This window comes from Lutra lutra, chromosome 3, assembly GCF_902655055.1.
Source record: "Lutra lutra chromosome 3, mLutLut1.2, whole genome shotgun sequence".
In the NCBI taxonomy this organism is placed as follows: Eukaryota; Metazoa; Chordata; class Mammalia; order Carnivora; family Mustelidae; genus Lutra; species Lutra lutra.
Genome location: NC_062280.1, coordinates 77,248,666 through 77,271,282, shown reverse-complemented (window position 1 = coordinate 77,271,282; position 22,617 = coordinate 77,248,666). Strand labels below are relative to the sequence as shown.

The window sequence follows — 22,617 nt, the reverse complement described above, 5'->3', positions numbered from 1 at the left end:
GCAAAAATGGGGGGGGGGGGGAGAGAATTTACAGATTAGAAGAGATATAAAAGACATACCAACCAATATCTCGGTCTACTTTATTTGGATACTGATTCAGGTAAGTTTTGAGGGGGCACCTGTCTAGGACATCCATGAGACATTTGTAAATTTGAACAATTAAGGAACTTAGACTTAAAAAATGTAGGTGTGTTAATGACACTAAGTTAAGTTAAAAGAGTCTAAGTTAAAAGAGTCCCTATTTTTGAAAATACATAGCCAAATATCTGCTCTTTAAAAATGTAGATGAAGGGGCACCTGGGTGGCTCAGTGGGTTAAAGCCTCTGTCTTTGGCTCAGGTCATGATCCCAGGGTCCTGGGATCAAGCCCCTCGTCGGGCTCTGCTCGGTGGGGAGCCTGCTTCCCTCTCTCTCTCTGCCTGCCTCTGTGCCTACTTGTGATCTCTGTCTGTCAAATACATAAATAAAATCTTTAAAAAATAAATAAATAAAAACGTAGATGAAATGATGTCGGAAATTTGCTGATTCAGTGTAATATGGGAGGGTGAAACAGATGGACTTACAGATGAAACAAAACTGGTCAACGGTTGGTAACTACTGAAACTGGATAAAGGCTACATGAGGATTCGTCATAATAGTCTGTTTACTTTCGTAGATGTTCAAATCGTCCGTAATAAAAAGTTAATTTAAAAAAACTAAGAAACCTCAGCAGGAGGGGAAAGCAATCATTTGCAACATGTTTATTTTAGGGTTTTAAAAAAAGAACAAAATGAATGCTTGGCATAGTCCTCTAATGGATATGGGGATATTAAGCATCTGGGAAGATAAAACAGAAATGTCTTTTAAAATTTTAAACAGTGGTGTAAAGAAAATAAAGAAAATCTAAAGGTATACTAGTTAAAACTGCCATTGAATTCCACATGGAACACATGCATCTAAGTTCGTGTTCAAACCCATCAAATGCCAGCTTTTTTCTCATTGTGATAGCAGGTAAATTTAGCAGAAGCATATATATCACAAATCCAACAAATATTACCAATACCCTTAGAAGCAAGTGTGAAACAAAAATAAAACCATAAAGCCAAGGCCTTATGGTGCCCTCTATATTTTGTTGTTGCTACTGTTTAAATTGAGAAGACTACAGAAAGCAATAGGAAGCCATAAAAAATATGTAGCCACAATCTTCTGAGATTGATTCTCTTGGGGGACCCTGAATAAATGGATTCTTGACCTACTAAAATTTAATGTGAAAAAATGATCCATTTGTAAAAGACCTATAAGATTGTAAATGGCAAAACGAACTACAAATAACCACCCTCAGAAAGGGAATGAATGTTGTTTATAAAAAGTGAGAGGCATGGATATAAAGGGAGGATCATCATGATGATTTAGAAGTAAAGGAAAATAAAATAAAAAGGTAACAAAATTCATGTTTCCCTAGGCCTTTCATTCAGACCAAAACATGTGGAGCTATACTCCCAAAAGCAATTTCAGACAAGAGATGTCGTTATTTTTCCCCAGACAAGCTAGAAGTTAAACAGAATGACAAAGTGTATTTGCTCTGGGACAGTGAAGTAGCAAAAAAACTTTGGAAGGGCGTAACTGGTCCAAATCCTTCCAAACCAGGCAGACTAAACCACAGACAATGAATGAAGATGGAAATACCGCAATTCCTTTCAGTTTTGTTTGCTGCAAATAACCAATAAATTAAAATAATTATAACATATACTCAGGACCAAGAAGGGACTAAAAATTTTTTTAAATGTAATGATCCTAGAAATTTGGCCCTATTGCTGTTATTCTTGAGGTTAATCGCTTCCGACTGACCATCACATCTGAAACAGGTGTTATTAATAAGCTTATGCTGTTTAGCTACACACCCTTATAAAACCAATGAAATGTCAACAACAGAAAAATGTCAAAGCTTTAGAATCCAACTTTAAGACCGCCTTTAGACAAAATGCAAGGCACAGATTGATTCATAAAACTCAGTTTCATTAATATAAAACAAACCATATAAACCTAGCAGGTCACTCTGAGAACATTAGTAGGTCTGTTTTGCCAAGTGCACGAGCTCCTTTTCCAAAGAGATTCATAAGAAGAAAGCAAATCCCCATCCTACTGTCTGGGAATAATTTCTGTAACAAATTCACAAATTTAGGAAAAACAGGGATTAAATGAACTATGAAACTATAAAAAACAAGACAAAATTAAGAGGACTCTAACATGAAGCCAAATTTGTTAAAAAGTGGTATCTAGTGCCAGTATCAAAAAACAGTAGTGCATACGGTGTTGTGAAATCTGCATTCAAAATCTTCTAAAATCCTATGTGATTGGGACTTTTCTCCATAAAGCCTGGAGTTCTTATCTGCAGAGTGATTTTTTCCAACTTCAAAGCAATTCATAAACATGGACTGCTTCACAATACTCCAGAGACAAAAGCAGAGGTAGATTTAAAGATATTCCTTTGCCCACAGGAAAGTCATACACAAAGAACTACAAGGCAGAGAACAAAGATTTGCCTTTTCCGTTATGACTATACTCAGTCCCTGACCTTCTTTCTTACAGGGGAAGAGAATAAGGCAAGAGAGCTGACAACTGGGGAATGCTCCCTGGGGGTGAGGGGGGGAGAAGCTTAAATTATTTTAAAAAGTGCTTAAATGATTTAAAAAAAAAAAAAGGTAAGAAAACCTAGCACCCCCAAGCTAAAGAAGGAAACACTTTTCTTTCTCCAACTCACCATCTGGACCTTACACACCAGGTCCTAAAACCCTACAACAAGCAGTATTTTGGGATCCTTCAAGGAACTATAAACAAACAAAAGGGAGATATACTTAAACTAAGCATGCACCTACAGACCCATAATCAACTCTGAATGTTTGTGCCAGATCTCTTAAGCAGTTCTATACAAAAGCAGAAGTCCTTACTTTTATGTCAAAAAGTAAACCTAGATTTTCGCCCCGCATCTGTTATGTATATGCACTACATAGGTGACATTTGGCAATCTTCTCAACTACTCTAAGATTCAGGTTTGAAATCTTAACAAGAATGATTTTTTAGAGGGTTCTTCTGGGAAGGAAACAAGTTAGTGTGTCAACACGTACTGGTCTGTGGGATCCAGTCCAGTGTCAGGCTGGATGCTCAATTATTATTTCCTCTTTTGAAGTAAGAGTGAAAGTCATCTATTAATGGAAGTATATATCCTTTGTGGCAGAAAAACGATTTTTCACTGAATATCCATATGCTCCCCCACATTTTCCAGCCACCGTGCAGTCAGCGGAGGCCAGGAGATTAACTCAGGTCTACTTCCAGACCAAAGCTCTTAAAAGCTGGCACATGACCCTTTACCTCTCTTGCTTAGACACATGCTTCAAATGGCAGAGCTACAAGATGCAAGAAGCACAATCTGAGTCCACAAGTGGAAGAGCTACCCAGGAGAGCTCCTGGACCTACAGCAGACTTGATATGAGCAAGAGAAATAAACCTTTCTATGTTTATGCTTATGAGCCTTCGAGGTTGGTTTGTTAGCACAGCAAAATGTAATGTATCCCTTTATTGCCCAATTGTACTCAAATGCTGCAGGACAAAATGCATACATAAAAATGGCAAGTCCTATGTTTAAGTATTAAAGGATGTCTTGCTTTTGGTATAATTCTTTATAGAAAAAAATGGAATGATTAAAAGACAATATTTAGTAACCAAGTGGAAAAGTAATCCAATATACACAACTTAAAAAGAAACTGATACTTACAGTTTCACCTTAAGAGGAAAGAATTCTAAAATCAAGAGTCTAAAATTTTTTTCTAATTAAACATATGAGTCATATAACAACAACAACAAAAGCAATTATCCAAAAATAAAAAGAAATTGAAAACTGCTATTAGGAAACAAGTAAAAGAAAGGAAAGCTGACCAACTTCAAAACACTCTTTCATGTAAGTGGCTGCAGTCAACTGATCCACAATTCTAGAATCCCAAAAGCTCTAAAAATCAAAGGTTTTTAAAATAAGTTTGGAGAAAAATAATCTGGCAGAAACACCAAACATGAACTAACCTGAAACTACCTGTATTCTCTGTTTATCCACTTAATATAAATATTCATACATTTTTGGTGTAGATATATTATGTGTTTGAAGATCCCACTGGAGGTGTGATATAAGGTAGAGCAAACATATCATATTCCCTTTCTAAAATCTAAAGGTTTCTGTACTCTGAAACACAACTGGCCCCAAGGGTTGGAAATAAAAGATTGTGGACTTAGAACAATAACAGAAGTGAATAATCTCTGTACTGTCTTAATGATGAAACTAAAAACCAAATCAAGACCATGGCTTTCTAACCTGTTTATAATTCAATGTAAAGCTGAATTTTAATGATTTTTCGTATGGTATTTCTCCTTGATGCACCATACTTCAATATTTCTGGTAGAACACAGATACAACTACCTAAAGCTAGATCATGCAGAGGTATAATTAAATGGTAGAAGACAGAAAAGAAATGAAAATACTGCCGAAAGCATTTCTGGCTTCAATAGACCATAATTTAACATGTATTCAAGGTAGCCATTCCTGTGGTTTCACATAAAAAACAACATGCACACATGTCAAAAAATATACAATAAATGTAAACCATAGCATGGGAGAAGAGGAAGGTGTATGAGAATGTACTAAGCAGTCATCACTAAACACAGGAAAATGGGGGGCACCTGGGTGGCTCAGTGGGTTAAGGCCTCTGCCTTCAGCTCAGGTCATGGTCTCAGGGTCCTGGGATCAAGCCCCGAATTGGGCTCTCTGCTCAGCGGGAAGCCTGCTCCCCACCCCCGCCCCCCGCTTCTCTACCTGTTTCTCTATCTGTCAAATAAATAAATAAAATCTTTTTAAAAAAAAAAAGAAAAAAGACAGGAAAATGGTAAAAAGAAAACTATGCAACAATTCAGGTGGCAAGGTATCAAAGTAACTACAGCAGAATTTCTCAACCTGAGCACTAGGGACATTTTAGCCCAGATGATTCTTCGTTGTAGAGGGGTTGTCCTACACACTGCAGGGCATGTAGCAGCACCCTTGACCTCTACTCGCCTTGCTAAGTATCAGTGGCAACTCAACTCCTCTTCCCCCAGCTGAGAAAGCAAAAAAAAAAAAAAAGTCTCCAGGCATTGACAACTGTTCCTCAGACTTTTTTTTTTTTTTTGAGGGGGGTGGAGCTCATAGGGAGGAGTATGGAGGCAAAAATCACCCCCAGTTGAGAACTACTGATTTAGAGGCAAAAGAAAAAGTTTAAAGAGACCTTCTTCTTCTAGATTCTAATAAAATGTCAAATATACTTCCCTGTCAAAAGCAGTATAGGAAGAAAAAAATCATTTCTATTTCTCTCAATCTACAAGTGGTTTTATCATGTTTTTTATCTCTCTTTTGTAGGGAAGATGAAAATGGCAAATCAAGCTCTCCATTCTCAATCCGAATGCCCCTGCACTCAAAGCAAGAAAATTTGCTGATTTTCTTGTAACTAAACATATCCATCTGTCGTTAGAGCAACTCTTTTCAAGGAGGGAATAAGGTACCAATTGGTTAACTATAGAAAGTGACAAAACAATTAGTAGTAAACGCATAGATGGTTTTCACCTACTTTCTAACTATATTATATGCTTTGAACATAATAGGTCCCTAATAAAAACGTGACCTTTTGGGGTTAAAATATTGTTTTCTTTTTTTTTTTTTTTTTAAAGATTTTATTTATTTATTTGACAGAGAGAAATCACAAGTAGGCAGAGAGGCAGGCAGAGAGAGAGGAGGAAGCAGGCTCCCTGCTGAGCAGAAAGCCCGAATGTGGGGCTCGAACCCAGGACCTGGGATCATGACCCGAGCCGAAGGCAGCGGCTTAACCCACTGAGCCACCCAGGCGCCCCTAAAATATTGTTTTCAATCAAGTCATTCTTTTGGAAAAAGTTTTTGGTCACAACAGCACTGGGTCCTCCTGCTATGCTGGCACATATGAGCCAAATAATTAAGCTTACTATAATTATCAATTTCCTTTTATAATAGAAACAGGAGCTAAATGCTTCAAATAATTATACTACTAAAAATCATAACTATGAAAAAAAAGAAAAGAATATATGGGATTTTTTAAACGATTTTATTTATTTATTTGAGAGAGAGATCACAGAGAGGGAGAAGCAGACTCCCTGATGAGCAGGAAGCCTGAAGCAAGACTCTACCCCAGGACCCTGGGATCATGACCTGAGCCAAAGGCAACCACTCAACTGACTGAGCCACCCAGGTACACCTATATGGAATTTTTAGTAGACCTTCTCCAATCCAAAGTCAGTTTTGCCTGGAATTTCTATTCCTGTCAATTTGACAGACTTCAATGTATCTACTAATATAACAAATCTTCCAATGCAAAACACTCTAAAAGCAAGAGTTACAAAAATGTGTAAGGCCATCCTCCTTTCAAAGGAACGCTTTACTATTGCAGGAGGTAGACAAGCAAGTAAATAATTATAGTATACAGCATCAACATAAGGTATTACATATTTCGTGTGTAGAAGCTCATATTAGCTTAATGAAACATAAAACATCATTTAAAATTATCAGTAATGCCCAAGTCTCCAAAAAAAATCCTCATGATTTTTCAGAGTCTGTGCATAGGCCAATATTTAATTAATAAAATAATAAGAGTTATCCATCAGTGGATGACCACAGAGGGGTGGTAGGGAAAACATCTTCAGTCAGAGTAGTTCCATATTTATCTGTTTAAGAAAACGAGCTGTCGGGGCACCTGGGTGGTTCAGTGGGTTAAGCCTCTGCCTTAGGCTCAGGTCATGATCTCAGGGTCCTGGGATCAAGCCCTGCATCGGGCTCTCTGCTCAGCTGGGAGCCTGCTTCCCTTCCTCTCTCTCTGCCTGCCTCTCTGTCTACTTGTGATCTCTGTCAAATAAATAAATAAAATATTTTTAAAAAATGAGCTTCCAATTAAGATTTAATTTTTATAAAAAAGAGTTCTAAAATTTTTTTAAGATTTCAAAATACAAGAATAGATGACTAAAGAGATACAATTTCATTTTACAAAAGAAGTATCTTCCTTCACATAGCATACACTGCCTAATATCAACAATAACAACAATCAGAAAAAAAGCTATATATATATATATATATATATATATATATATATATGCAGAAGGCTTTAAAGTCAAGCACTGTAGGGACAAGGGGGTGGCTCAGTCAGTTAAGCATACAGATTCTTGATTTCATCTCCAGTCATGATCTAAGGGTTTTGAGTTTGAGCCCCAAGCTGGGCTCTGCTCTGGGTATGGAGCCTACTTATTAAGATTCTCTCTCTCTCTCCCTCTCCTCCCCACAAAATAAAGTAAAATAAAATTAAAATAAAAGGATGTATAAGCAACTAAGTTATGTAAATATCACATGTTATTTTGATTATTACGTTTCATTATTACAAAAAGCTTCCAAAAATTAAAGACAAGGAAAAAACTGCTCTGTTTAGATAACTGGCAAACTACATCAATTCAGAATCTTACTTTTACAAATATTGATATAATCTCACTCTCAGTAAAACTGCAAATTTTTATAACAGGGTATTTAAAAGGGAAGACATAACTGTCACCCTTATTTTAAAATTTTTCATTACAATTTACTTCAAAGAGAGTCAGAGCATTCCCTATTGAATTAAGTATCATTAACCTTATGCATATTCCTTTAAAAGGGATATACTATTTCTTCATCTTTGCCCAATGTTCTCAGATTTTCTTTTTTACTGAAGTTCCAAGGAATATTCCAAAGTATATATATACAAAATATATATATACATATATGCACACACATACACACACACACAAAATTTTATTTGTGTTCTCTCAAATAGACACTAAACTGCTTAAAGTAAAATTACTCCTATAGTATGATGCTGACCCACTAGAGAAAATACTAGCAAGAGTAAGGGCATGTGTTTAAACAGCATCTCTCCCTTTAATTATGCTATGGTCACTTTACTGATCCAATTTACACTATTACTAAACTTTAAAACATACTAACTCATTTAATTCTCACAAATAAACCTATCGTGGGGGATTATTTTAATTTCCATTTTACATTTAGGAAAACTGAAAGACAGAAATATATCCTAACTGATCTAAAATAATACAACTAATAAGAGGCAGACCAGGGATTTGAACCCAGACCAATGTTTTGAAACCTTAACACACATACAATTCACTTGGGAATCTTGCTGCAATTCAGTTTCTGATTCAATATTTCTGCAGCAGAGGCAAGATTCTGCATTTCTAACAATCTGTGATGTAGACACTGCTGATCTGAAGAGCACCTATAAGCAGCAAAGTTCTAGTCCACCCTAGAAAATGGTGGCAAGCAGCGGTAACCCACACAAGGGAGAGTTCACCCACAGTTAGACAATGAGAGGTTTATGAGGAAACAAGAGTTGCCAGCTTCTGGTATGGAACTTAATTGTTTCTTGTATTAATTTTATTTTTAAAAGAAGGATGTTAGCAAAATTTACAAGTATTATAGTATCTTTCAGCTCTACAAGCACACACATTATTAATACTATTAATAACCTGATACTACTACATCTCCCTCCAATGAGAAGGCCTTTCCCACATCCAAAAACTATGTACAAATGCTCCTGAATATCTAACTTTAACACAGATTCTTTAATCTCAATATATTGAAGAACAGTTTAAGAAGTGTAAATTTGTGCCTTTTCATATATGGAAAGAATTAAAGGTAGAGTTAAAAATCCAACAATTTCCTAAACATTTGCCACTTGTATAAGTGGTTACTGTGAGAGGACAAGGGCACCCTCTGGGAAACAGTGGGAATGTAAATGTCTTAATAGAGTATTACTCAACAATTCTAGTCAATCACTTTCTCCAAAAACATATAGGGAAATGCCCATAACACAACTTTCCTTCATTCTCACTGATGTACGAAATATTTATACCATAATTTAGAATACAGTATGTAAACAATATAAATTAAAGCCACTACATAAATATTAAATTCCTATGTTGAGAATGCTCTGGCCCTGGGGCGCCTGGGTGACTCAGTGCGTTAAAGCCTCTGCCTTCAGCTCAGGTGATGATCCCAGGGTCCTGGGATCGAGCCCCAGGTCAAGCTCTCTGCTTGGCAGGGAGCCTGCTCCCCCCCCCCACCTCTCTGCCTATTTGTGATCTCTGTCCGTCAAATAGACAAATAAAATCTTTAAAAAAAAAAGTTATAAAAAAATAGAATGCTCTGGCCTAATAAGGAACTCTTAAGACCTAAAAACTGAAATGCCATCAAATCATTGGAAATAACATTTTATCAAATTTATACTATCGGGAAAAGAAGTATCATTACTATCAAAATATATTCAAACCTGTTTAAGCCACACACTTAATTCAAAGTTAAGACTATCCTAAGATCATTCGTGGTATATATGTATTAGATGCAGCTATATAATAATAAGGAAATACATAACATAAGAAAAAGGGTATTTTATTAATAAACCACAGGAGGGGAGTAAGGGATCTAAGAGAATTCTTAATCTCATCTGAGTAATTTTGGTTTTGCTGAGTTTTGTTGTATTTCAATCAACTTTTTCCTGAATGTACACAGATATACTTTACATTGCTTCCCCAAGGAAGAATTAAATCTGTCACATACTTTGATGAGCTTGCAAAAATTATTTTCAAAACCATAATGGAATTCTGATTAGCTACATATGGAAGTCAAACATCAAAGTCAAAAAAGTATTAGGTTTCACAGATTCAAACAATATGAATTCACACATTTTAGAATTTATTAATACAGACTTCCATCTTAAATTATAACATAAATTAATAAATTTAAACTGTACAATCACTGTAAAGCTAAAATTCTCACCCATGCACCTGTGAATTACAATACCACAATCTATCACATATCTGATATGAAGGTAAAAATACAACACAAATTCAGATTTAGCTCTCAAAATCCTAAAATGCTTCCACTAAACAATATTCCAAATTCCTGTCAAGGACAAGAACTAGATCATCTTCCACCCAAAAAAATTTCTTGACACTTAGAATAAAAGACACAAAAGTACCTGGCTATTTTACACATCAGACATATGAAAACGACCATCCCCAAACTAGTTAAGACACAACTTCTCCCAGTTCCCTATTAAAACTCATAATTTTCTGTTTATTTTTTCTTTAGTCACACAGCCACAATGAAATTTAAATATTAAAAGAACTAGAGAACTGAAATATGTAATTGTTTTTTTGTTTGTTTTGTTTTGTTTTTTAAGATTTTCTTTATTTAGTTGACAGAGACCACAAAAAGGCAGAGAGGCAGGGGGCGGGGGGGGGGGGGGGGGGCGGGGACAGACTCCCCACCAAGCAGAGAGCCCAATTCGGGACTAGATCCCGGGACCCTGAGATCACGACCTGAGCCCAAGGCAGAGGCTTAACCCACTGAGCCACCCAGGTGCCCCTGAAATATGTAATTTGAAAAAGTTTGCAATCATCCCAAGTTGTGACCAGGGAAAGCACAGATGATCCAGTCCATGTTATCGTTCCCAAGCCCGCAGGTTCACTATTGCACTGATCACTAAATTTGAAGCATTACTTCATGGTCTGAAATGAAATATGGCATACAAACAGAAAAACAAACAAGTTAAACTTTCTGCCTCCTAGAAACATTCGACTTCGACTACAGGATGAATCCTCAGTGACCTTGTTCAACCACTCCTGGGTTAAACACGTAAAGCATACTTCTTCAGCAACTGCAACACTACACTACTGCTCCAAGGGCATTCAACACACTGTGTATTGGGCTCTCTAGATTTATGCACGTACACTAGTTCTTGCCATTTGCAAAAAATCAACAGCAACCTTTAAAAATGATTGACCTTACATGCAATTTTGAAACATTTAAGAGTATTGAATTGACAGATCTTTGTATCTTTTATAAAGGGAAATATCAGAATACACTCTCAAGTTAAGTGATTCTTCCAGAGAGCAAATTTAACTTGACCTCACTAAATGGCTACAGATTTGACACACCAATGAGAAGGCTGGGAGGAATATTTTGATTTATTTATTCTCTGAAGCAGCAGTGTTCAAAAGAAATGTAATACAAGTCACACACATAATTTTAAATTTTCTAATAACCATAATAAAATGGTAAAAAAAAAATAAATTTTTAAAACATTCTATATAAAAACATATCCAACATATCATTTAAACATGTAATACATACTTTTAAAAATCAATAAGGTGTTTTACATTTTTTTCTTCATACTAAATTTTCAAAATTCAATGTGTATTTTACCTTTAGAGAACATCTCATTTTGGACAACTAAAGTGGTCAGTCAATAGCCACAAGTGGCTAGTCTCGACATTACTGGACAGCATAGCTCTTAATCCTTTGAAATCTGACATACCACTACCTGTTTAAAATTAGTTTACATTCATGTTTGCCTTTTCAACTAAATAGCTGATCATAAATATGAGCAAAACTGTTAATTCGCTGAATAAATCAGGATCAGATCACCTTATCTAAGGATTGGGTTAATACACACAAGAAGCAATTGAATTAAACCCAATTATATCTCAAGTAGACTGCAGAGATAGGTCTGATCATCACAAGTGAACACAACTCAGAGCAAAAACACAGGTAAGACAAGAAAACATCTTCATATCAAACCTTAACACTGCCTTATTTCTAGCTGGCATTATCGCTCTTGAGCACATATCTGTATGTAAATTATCTACAAAACTACTTTTCCTGAGTTTGATGAATTTTGGAAGCCATAAAGTCACTGTTGAAAATAAAGCACTAAGTATGACAACTGAAAAAATGTTTACAAACAAAATTGTCAACCAGTTACTTTTTAATGCACCTTACACCAACCAACAATTTTAAATTATTCTATATGAGTTTCATTGAAATGAACTGCTCCTACAAATTCCAATTCATTTACTCCTTTTCATAGACATATTTCAAGAACCAAAATTATTAAGAATTTTCCCAAATAATTAAGACATTTGATTAAAATGCAAATAATTTCAACAATGCATTCTCTAGAAAACAACTAAAAGCATTAGCTTAGCACATAAAATTTGTCCTTAAGGCACATTACTGAATATATCAAACAGAAACTATACTCTTGTTTACTGCATTTACATTTTGTAACACCACATTCAGCAATTTCTAAATTTGGAAGGTCAGTTCAGATTGCACATAAGCAGTAACTTTAAAGCTTAGAAAATTTTATTAGTTTCTGCAATGTACTTCTGAGAAAACACTCTACAGAAATGTTACAACAAAACAAAAATCAGCACCATTCACACTAATCTCAGTAAGAAGCACAAAATCGGTATATTCAAAAATCTAAAATGTATGATACATGCTAAGGAGTATCTTCCCCCAAACTTGTTTAATTCACCTTAGACAATTTTTATTTAATCCATTTGCAAAGCTGAAGAGAAGCAAATGTAGCTTCTTCTGCAGCACACATATCCAGAGCCGATACATTAATCTTTTGATTATTTTCCCACATTTTGTCATCAAAACAACAAAATTTGTTTCTTACCTGCAGTTAGGAGGAGGATCAAGAGTTATTTCAGCTAGCTCCTTCTGAATTCTGTTAGCGAAATGAGAACAGACAAAAAGGATTTGAGATAGTCTACAGAATAACCGGGGAATTACACTGCCCTCTACCACCATGCAGTTAAATGCAAGGCTGGCTTTGCCTTCAGTAATGCTAACATGGCTGCTTCCTCTTTGTTCTCAGAGGCATAACCCAAATCCCTTAACAGAAACTTTGCAGCTTTTTTCTCACTTGCTACTGTAAATAAGTATGACATTCACACCTGATCTGAGAAATAGTCCTCTACTAGTACTCAATAAAGGATATAAAATCTATTTTAAAACACTTTTTACCAAAGAAATTCTCTTTTCAAGCTTATATGCAAATGAGATAAAAAGGGAGGAGGGAAAGCAGTAGCATATTTGACAATGACTTCAAGTCACTTTTACAGAGGTAAGAATTAACAAGTTATTACATGAGTACGTTAACAGTTTTGACAATATTTTATGTCAAAAAAAGTTTAAAATTTACAAACATCTTTATCAGTGAAAAACTTCTAAAGGACTCTGACATTCTTATTTAACCAATTCTGTTTCCTTAATCTTAACTACAGCCCTAAAATTGAATAAATCTGGGAGGAAAGAAATAATAAGATAGCCTATTTAAGGGGGAAAAAAGCAGTTCTCCGATTTTATTCAAATTTAAAATGCTTTCAAAACTTAAGATGTGTTTAACATGTTCCTCAGCAAGATTACAGCAAATTGAGGACGACTCTAAATTATTTAAAAGACTGCTATTTAATAAAACATTCTCAAATTATTAATACTTGGTTATTGATAAAGGTGAAAGTTCATAGAAAAATAAGATTACTTCTAAATCACTACAGAATGCAATATTTGAACAGTTTTTGTATTTTCCTTTTCCTTTAGTTGTGATCAATAAAAATCAACAAAATGTCAATATTGGCGAATGCTATAAACATATTTGATATATAATTAAATAGATTTCATGGATATTCCTCTACTACTACAGTGGAGACCCTTGACAGAATCTTTTTTTTTTTTGCCATCAAAAATAATAGAAATCAACAGAAAACAAATGACCTTTCATATATACCCAACAAAATATGTTTCTTCTGCTGTTGAGTGTTAACATGTCAAGCATATCCACAAGTTTCAGAGTGAAGAGTCACAAATATAATGAAGTTTTCAATAGCCAAATGCCACCCAAATCATAAATGGCTACTTTTTTATTTGCATTCACAAGAATACAAGCCATAACCATAAGTTAACTACAAAAAAGTAGTACCTGGGATGCATGACTTCAAGTCATATTTATAAAACTGAAAGCAAATTTGGAGCACAATTTTAAACCTGCTTTCAAATATAGCCAAGGCCTTGAATTTACAAATTTTCTAGCAAACAATCATTTCTAATCATTAAGTTTCATGGAGAAGCACTGCTGATCTCTAGAAGTGTCAATTTCAATGAAGAAGAGTATGACTCATAAAAAGGAACATCCTCAATGTACCAGCTAATTTGGGCTCACCAAATTTTCCTTGCCAACTCCTAAAACAATCTGTCAGAATGTTAGTCCAGGCTCTACTCAAGGACACTCTTACTGAAGTTACCAAAGTACAGAGTTAAGTTCACTTAAAAGTACAATTCCAGGGAGGTGGCTTATATACCATCTAAAGAATGACAACTCATTCAAGTGCAAATAAAAGTGATCACGAAGTATTTCTGAACCAATGCCACTGCTCTGTAAAACCAACAAAAGTGTCCAACCATTTGGAAGACAACCTGATAATGTGCTTTATCCTTTGACACATTACCTTTTAGCACTAGTGGATAACTTAGCAGTGGTTTTGCTAGAGAGTTTGGTGTTTTCTTCTGCTGGGTGGCAGAAGGTTTTCTTTCTTCCTGTTCTTCAGGCTCTGGAGCGGCTGGGTCTCGCTGGTCCGCATCTGAACTACCACTGCTGGTGCTGGGGCTCTCATCATCGGACCTTTGCCTATCACTGGACATCTTGGTGAAGTTATTTCTTGGAAAACTTTTAAAGAAAAAAGGAGTGGGGGAGGAAACATTAAGTCTAAGAAATAAACCAATAGCATTTTCTTCTCTCGATATTCACCTGAAGTCGGATTTTAATGAAAAACACTTCAAAGTGCTCACACTTATCACACAGCAAGGTTACAGGGGAGGTGATGTGTCTCGCAACGCCAGCGTTCAAGGATTTACCGAACTCAAGTTAGAAAACCCACTCACATTTTTTTCCATCCCTTGGACAATCTATCAATTGTCTACTTTCTCAGAAGGCATGAAACAGATTTGCCAGGGAACTTAGGCAACGAGCATTAATAACATATGACACACTGTAAATAACAGATCTCGCTGAAAAATGTTAAAAAGTCACTAATAACGTCTAAATATTTACACACTGACATTGGTCAAAGCTACCAAATTCCCTTTCCGAGAGGAAAACATACCCTGTTAATCGCCCATATGCTTATTTAAGGTGGCGATTCCTCCTCTGTGCACGTAAGCCTTTAAATACAACACTTAGGAATTTAAAAATCAACTAACAAGCTGCTCTAGCCGTTTCCACGGCCAGCAGCGAAGATTCATCCGGCCAAGACCGAGCTGCCACCCTGGGAAAAGCAGAATCCAAACTGCACCTTCTGCAAAGCTCCCAATGCCATCAAGGTTCCTCGCTCAATTTTTACATCACGGACCGACATTTTGTCCAAAATAACGAAAAAAAATAATCAGAGGCAAAACAAACAAACAAAGCCCCAAGAAGTGCAACAAATTTCCGCGCCCGCGGAGGCGAGCCGCGGCCGGCGGCGGCGGCCACGCAGCTCCGCGGCCCTTTGTGGGGAGGGCCGCGCGGGGGCCGCGGGCAGCGCTCGCCGCGCCGGGCGCCAAGTGATGCGAGCAGCCCGGCCGGCCCCGCCGCGGCTCGCGGACACCGGCGGCGCGGGCGCCCGGCGCGAACAAAGCTGCCCGCCCCCGCCCCTCCCCCACCGCCGCCGCCGCCGCCCCGGCCGCCCCCCACGCGGCCCCCCGGCCCCGCCGCTTACCTCGGCCGCCCGCCCGGCCCGCTCGCGCGCCGCTATGGTGTGGGGGAGGGAGAGAGAAAAAAACCCTTCCTTAAGGAAATGGAGGCAGCTGGGGGGGGGAAAGGGGGGGGGAGGGAAAAAAAGAAGCCGAGGAGGCTCTGGCCGGGGAGTGTGGAACATTGAAAGTCGGAGGGGGTTGTGCAGTGCCGGGCTCCGGCCGGAGGGTGGCGCCGCCCAGCGCCTTCGGAAAAAAAGGGGGGGTAGGAGCTCGGCTGGGCGAGGGCGCGAGCTCTCGGCGAGGCGGAGGGGACGCGGGAGACCCCCGCGCGCTGTGGCCTCCCGCCGCCGCCGCCCGGCTCGGCTCCTCCCGGCCGCGCAGTCAGCAAGTTCCGAGGCGAGCGCGGGGGGAGGGGCGGGCGCGGCGGCAGCGCGCGTGCTCGCTGCTTGCCTGGCGGAGGGGCGCGCGCCCCTGGCGCCCGGCGGGCGCGAGCTCTCCCTGCGCGCTCTCGCGCGCTCTCTCCGCGCCTCCCTTCACCCGGGGGGCGCACGCGTCCGCCCGCGCGCGGCCAGGACAAAGAGCGCGGCGGGGACCCAGCGGGCTGGCCCCTGCCGCCCTTGGCCGTGGAGCCCGTGCCGGAGAGGGCGGGGGCGCGGGCGCCGTCTCGTGGGGCCGCTGTGCAGCGGGGTGGCTTCCGGCCTGAGCCCGCCTCCGGAGCGAGGCTGCCCATTGGGCTACCCGCCCCGCAGGCTGTGGCCGGGGTGCTTTAGGGGCGAGCTGGCCGAGGTCATCCCCAGGGCTGGCCACATCCTTTCTGTCTGCGCTGGGGACGGCGTGGACCCCGAGGCCCCTACGCCTGGGCAAGGACCGTGGACGCGTGGTCGGGAGTCCCCCAATGCCCTAGAAGGCTGGAAACTAATGGGTGTCGTGGACGAGGCCAGGCACGCCCGTGGAGGGAAGGTGCCTCTTGCCCCCCTGGAGCCAAAGGGCCAAGATGGGGTCTAGGGAACTGAAAGAGGAAAAAAAGATTTAGAGACGTGGGGGACCAATCTCTGCTTCTCTTTGGCCCTCAGCCTCCAAAGGGAAGTCCTTCAGAATGCTTTAAAAACTTAAAAATCCAAAACATTATTTTAAATGTCTTGCTCCAGATTTTTTAAAGTGAAGGAAGGGAGTTGGGGGGCGGTGCTCAAACCTGACTCTCCTGCGGGGCTATTCTGATGGGCATGCTAGACAACAGTTCTGGTAAAAGAATCCCCGAGTGATACTGGGTCAGAATGTCCACACAGAAAAAACTTCAGATGAGGATAATGAAGGTTACTTTTGTTCTGTCATTCCCTTTTACGGTGTCCAGGTGGACTCTGCAGTTTTTGCCCCAGGCACAAAGTAGCCAGAAGTACGAAAACTTCCTGTTTGCAACCCAGATCTCCTCCAGCTACTGAGAACTTGTTCCACTGATGGAGCCCCAGAGGAATTTGTGGATTCCTCTCCCACAAGTGTCTAGGGGCAGGGGTGCTGGGAGAATGTGCAGTTCACAGAGGGAGTAAGAATGGCAGCCATAACAGATGAAGCAGACTAAAAGGAAAAAAGAAGGAGAAGACGACTTAATGAGCCAACATATTTACTTATTTTTCCTCTAAACAGAAAAGTTTTGTTTAACGGTTGCTTACAACCCTGAAGAGTAAGTTACATTTCTGTAATTTTCCAAACAGAATCACGCAGTGAACTTTATTGAGGGCTATGCTGCTAGGTGCTGGACACAAAATCCACCCAAATGCTGTGTGAGGCTAAAGCCAGTTCTCTCTGCTCTGTGCCAGAAGCTCCCAGTCCAGAGGGGGAACAGATCATTAAAGTTCACCAGGCTGATAAGAAGGAAGGATACCCTAGTCAGAAGGAACATTGAACATGGTCTCAAGAGATGGGGAGGAAAGAGCATGGTGTGTGTGTTGAAAAGCATTCTGATTTGTGTGAATCAAAGGGTGCTTGTGGAAAGAGCTTGTTAGCAGAAGTATAGACAGAAGCCTCCCCCTTTCAACTTTTACACTGATGCTACAGTGCAAGCCAACCAATTTGGAATTTGGGCTTTGTTTGGAATGGGGAGCTTCGAAAGAAAAGCTGTATTTAGAAGTGGGTTCTTTTAGAAAATATGTGTCGTAGAAATAGCCTGAAGGTCCAAAGGCCAATTGCTGATAGGATTTGGGTGGGGCCAGGAGATTGGGAAATAAAGATATTTACTTGTATTTCCTTAGCATCTGTACTGGGCTGAAAAGCAAGGGAACTGGATTCTAATGTCATTCCACCAGGTTTATGTCACCTCAGGCAAGTTACTTGTTCTAACTTAGTTCTCATATGTGAAAGAAGGTTGTAGATAGCAAAGGTTCCAAGTGCCCTCCTGCTCAGCAATTCCATAATTCTTCAATGATTTTGAAGTCATGAAATTCCACTTAACATTCACTCAACAGAGTATGGTACTTAGGAACTACCAGATGCTGGGAAATTGGAATAAAACATGGGCACTGGTCTTATCAAATTCAGTAGGTAGTAGGATAGTTAGAAATGTAGGCTATGGAAAGAAGTGTTGCATTAAAGGAGTGAACAGGATGAGTAGAATGTTATTAATAATCAGTTAATCAGGGGCGCCTGGGTGGCTCGGTGGGTTGGGCCGCTGCCTTCGGCTCAGGTCATGATCCCAGGTCCTGGGTTCGAGCCCCGCGTCGGGCTTTCTGCTCAGCAGGGAGCCTGCTTCCTCCTCTCTCTCTGCCTGTCTCTCTGCCTACTTGTGATTTCTGTCAAATAAATAAATAAAATCTTAAAAAAAAATAATCAGTTAATCAAAAAATCAGTTAATCAGTAATGGCATTATTAATTCAGCTTGGGGTATAAGTCATGGGTGGGGTAAAACAACAGTGAACTAGGCTTGGAGGAATGCATAGGTGATAATATAGTTAACACTCTTGGCAAAGTACCTGACATAATAGATGTCTAATAAATTGTACTTACCATATTGTTAAAGTCACCATAAAGAGAATGAATAGGTCCTTAAGGTTAGGGAGAGTAGTGGCCTGCCCCCAAAATATTAGGTACCCAGCTGCCTTTATTCACTTAACTAAAGGTATCATTCAAGTGATTCTTTCCAACCTATATATCTCCAAGGTAAGATCATATCACCATCTTCATCGGAAATAACTTGTGAATTATGGATTCTTTTTAACATGAAGTTTTTCCTCACAAGACAACCTTTTTTTGTAATTATTTTATCTCTTTGTTTTTGCAATGTCTACCCTTGAAATTAGGGATCATGTTTTATAGGTACTCCTGAGGGCATATAAATTTGACCTAACGCAAATTATTCCATAAAGTATGTAATAAAAACTTTCCCATATGACCCCTCAAAATAGTACCACAAAGCAGACACCAGCTACCACAAAAAAGTTGTTTCCTCTCAGTTTCTGTTTTTTCATGTTGGTATGGGGTCCTGCCAGCTTCTCACTCACAACTCTGTGAGAGGCAGGGGTAAAGAAAGATTCTAAATCCAATGGCAACAGATAGTGCCATAATTACTTCTCTTCCTTTTCCCCCCAGACTTTGTGACTAAAAGGGACCTGTCACTATAAGGGCAGAGAAGGCAGGCCCCAGAATTCTTGATTTTGGGAGATTGCTCTCCTGAACCTTCCAGTGAGTCTTAGTGTTATATGTGTACTTAAGTATATGTGTGATAAACAATAATTTTACAGGAATATATCATTTGAGTTGCCTATGAAGTTTCTGAATTGATGAATTACATAAACTTTGGTGAGGCTGCTGATCTTTTTTAATAACCCACCGTAATAACATACCTCACAACATAATGGATATAGAATCAACACTTAATTTGTTTTGTTGATTTCTGAATGCTTTTGTTTCTTTCCATTCACTAGCCCTTCATTTTACCCCCTTTCTTTTTCTCATGCCGTTTTAGATGCCACCCAGTTACTTGTAACATTTTGCCCTCTGGCTTAAGATTTTTTTTCTTTCCAGTGATAAAAATGGAGGGTTTACTAGGAAATCATTTCTTGGTCCAGGCTTAGTTTAAGAAGTCATGTTTACCATTGTCAGTCTCAGCGTCTCTGGACCCCCAGAATCCAATGCACCACACTTCACCTCTGTGTGTTCCTCCCTTGAGTCATGGATGGAAAGCCTGCTGTTTGCCAGACCCTAGGTTGGGCCCTGAAAATGGAAAGTGTGTAAGCCTCCGTTTGACTTCAAGTACTTCAGGATCCCAAACTCAGAGATCATTTTGCTTTTCTCCTTTGAGATAACTCTGAAGGAGGGTAAATACCAAAAAGTCTCATGTCTTTATTCCATAAAGAGCTCATATGCATGAAAATAAAACATAAGCATCTTAGAGTGAAAGCATGATCAGAAAAATTTTCAAAGAACTACATTTATTTAACCTTATTAAAAAAAAAAACCTCAAACCTTGCTAGTTATCAAAAAAGGAAAATTAAAACTAATTAAAACAACAGAAACAATTTTTAGTGATTATAATCACTGAGGACAAAATGGTAAAAGTTTCTTTTTGTCCATTTCCAGTAGCAGTGAAGGTTAGTACTTTTAAAAAGCAATTTGGAAGTTTGTGTCAAGAACCTTAAAAGTGCTCATGTCCTTTAACCAACTTTCTCCATTTCAAGAAATGTATCTTAGGGAAACATTCTAAATGTGGAAAAAATAACATTGAAAAATTGGAAATGTCCAATTCTATGAAAATTATGACTCAAAGTGATTCATATGACACAATGAAATTTGCAGTTATTAAAATAAGATACATGAGGAGTATGCTAAATATAAGAATGGATTATGATAAAATGTTAATGAGGACAGAGTTTGTCTATTTTGTGAGGTCAGAGCCTGACTCAGTGCCTGGTAAGGTGTCTGGGACAAAGTAAGTGTTCAATAAATATCTGTCAAATAGGTACCCCCCACAGCTTTACAACTAGTAAGACAAAAGTATCTGAAAGGAACATACTCCAAAAGGTTGACTATGCTTGTATTTTAAAGCAACAATGAATAACCTTTTTCATTTTATATTCAGTGTTTTTCTAATCATTTTAATAGGCAGATACTACTTTTATAATGAAAAAAGATGTGAATAATTGCAGAGGTATATATTTGGTGAAAATTCTGAGAGAACAGGGTTTTTTTTAATTAAAACAATTGTTTATGAACAGGGTTTTTTAAATGTTATTTGCAAATGAAAAGAAATGAAAATTCAAGCAGACTGCTTTAGAATTTGTCAAGATTTTCAGGTTGATATTTTAAAAAAGAGGAAAGACCATTTTTTAAAAAAATCCTTAGAAAGCCATTTGGGGGAAATCTACATTAAATAAAAAAAATAAGCACTGGCTCAAGGATAGATTGATCACTGAAACAGAAGAAGTAAATAAGAATTAGATGAATTAATATGTAACAAATGGGACTTCACCTAAAACACAGAAAAATGAAGACATATTCAACAAATGATACTGACATAACTAGTTACCAATACAAAAAAAGATCACTTGGAAGCCAAGCCTTATACGTACATCAATATAATTACAGATGAATTTCAAGAGTTAGGTACTTTAAAAGTCACTCCTTAGAAAATTAGAAATAACTTACATACTTAATGTACATAAAGAGGAGTTATGATACATTATGCTAAAAACCAATAAGAAAAAAAAATCACAGAAGAAAACAAATATTTGATCAGGTACAAAAACTGAATTCTCAATATGCTCCCTGCATACATGCACCTACATGCACCAAGTTGAAACAACAAAATAGGGGTGCCCTGGTGGCTTAGTCGTTAAGCATCTGCCTTCAGCTACTTATCCCAGAGTCCTGGGATTGAGCCCTGCATCAGGGTCTGGGCTTAGTGGGCAGCCTGCTTCTCCTTCTCCCACTCCCCTGGGTTGCGTTCACTCTCTTGCTGTCTCTCTGTCTGGCAAATAAATAAATAAATAAATAAAATCTTTAAAAAAGGAAGCAACAAAATGGAAGTTTGTACTATGAATAGGGTTTAAAATAATCACATTATAATTCTGTAAGCCTTATAAAAATTATCAAATCAGCATAGACTTTTAAAGAACATGTCAGAAATTCGGAGTTATTCAACAGGTAGGTTGCCTTAAAAAAACAAAAAGCAAACAAACCAAACAAATAAAAGCACACTAAGAAATGTATTAAAGTGAGGGTACTACATTCTTGTCCACAAAATTTGCAAATCTAGAAATTCTATGAAGCCAATACCTGTGAGAATATTATGAGAAGAGCACTTTCCTATATTGCTGCTGGCATTGTAAATTGATACAACCTTTTTTTGGAAAGCAATTTGGCAATGTATTTCAAGAGTCATAAAATGTTCATACCCTTTAACCTAGTAATTCTATTTCTGGGAATCTATCCTAAGGAAATAATCCAAAATATTAAAAATGCCATATAGCCTGACAATGTTTATCCCAATGTAATTTATACTATATAAAAATGGAAACCACTCAAACTGTCCACATAAGGCTATGCTTTAGTAAATTATGGTCCATTCACTCAATGGAATATATACATGAATATAAAATAGTGAGTCTTATAACTATCATTTGGCCATCGTTTCCTTCTCATGATAATCCTTTTCTATGGATCACTTCATATCCTGCTTCGTTAACAAGACTAACAAAAGATGTGGATCATCTTTTTAACTAATGTTTTACTTAACATTATGTCACCTTAAACTTTCTGAGACGCTTTACAGTATCTCAAGTGTAAAATCAGGGTAAGAGTGTGCTTTATGCTTCAGAAAACAAAATGTACAATATGACTTTCTAGAAAAAGCATTAAAAGATTTGGAAGAAATATGCAAACAATCATTTCAGGTTAAAGGCCTGTTATTTGTGATTCTGGCTACCTTTTTTTTATTATACAAGTGGTTATCTACTTGGAAGAGATTTAATAGGAAATAATATGCTT

General features: G+C 38.2%; 1 protein-coding gene across 1 annotated transcript in view; it reads right to left on the bottom strand.

Moving 5' to 3' along the window:
* UBE2E3 (ubiquitin conjugating enzyme E2 E3) overlaps window positions 1-15,551 on the bottom strand; it is an 88,548-nt gene extending 72,997 nt beyond the window's left edge. The window contains 4 exon segments of the mRNA XM_053447832.1: window positions 12,587-12,637; window positions 14,418-14,472; window positions 14,475-14,635; window positions 15,261-15,551. Coding sequence (XP_053303807.1) covers window positions 12,587-12,637; window positions 14,418-14,472; window positions 14,475-14,610 — 242 coding nt within the window. The 5' untranslated portion in view covers window positions 14,611-14,635; window positions 15,261-15,551.
* Between the last annotated feature and the right edge of the window lie 7,066 nt (window positions 15,552-22,617).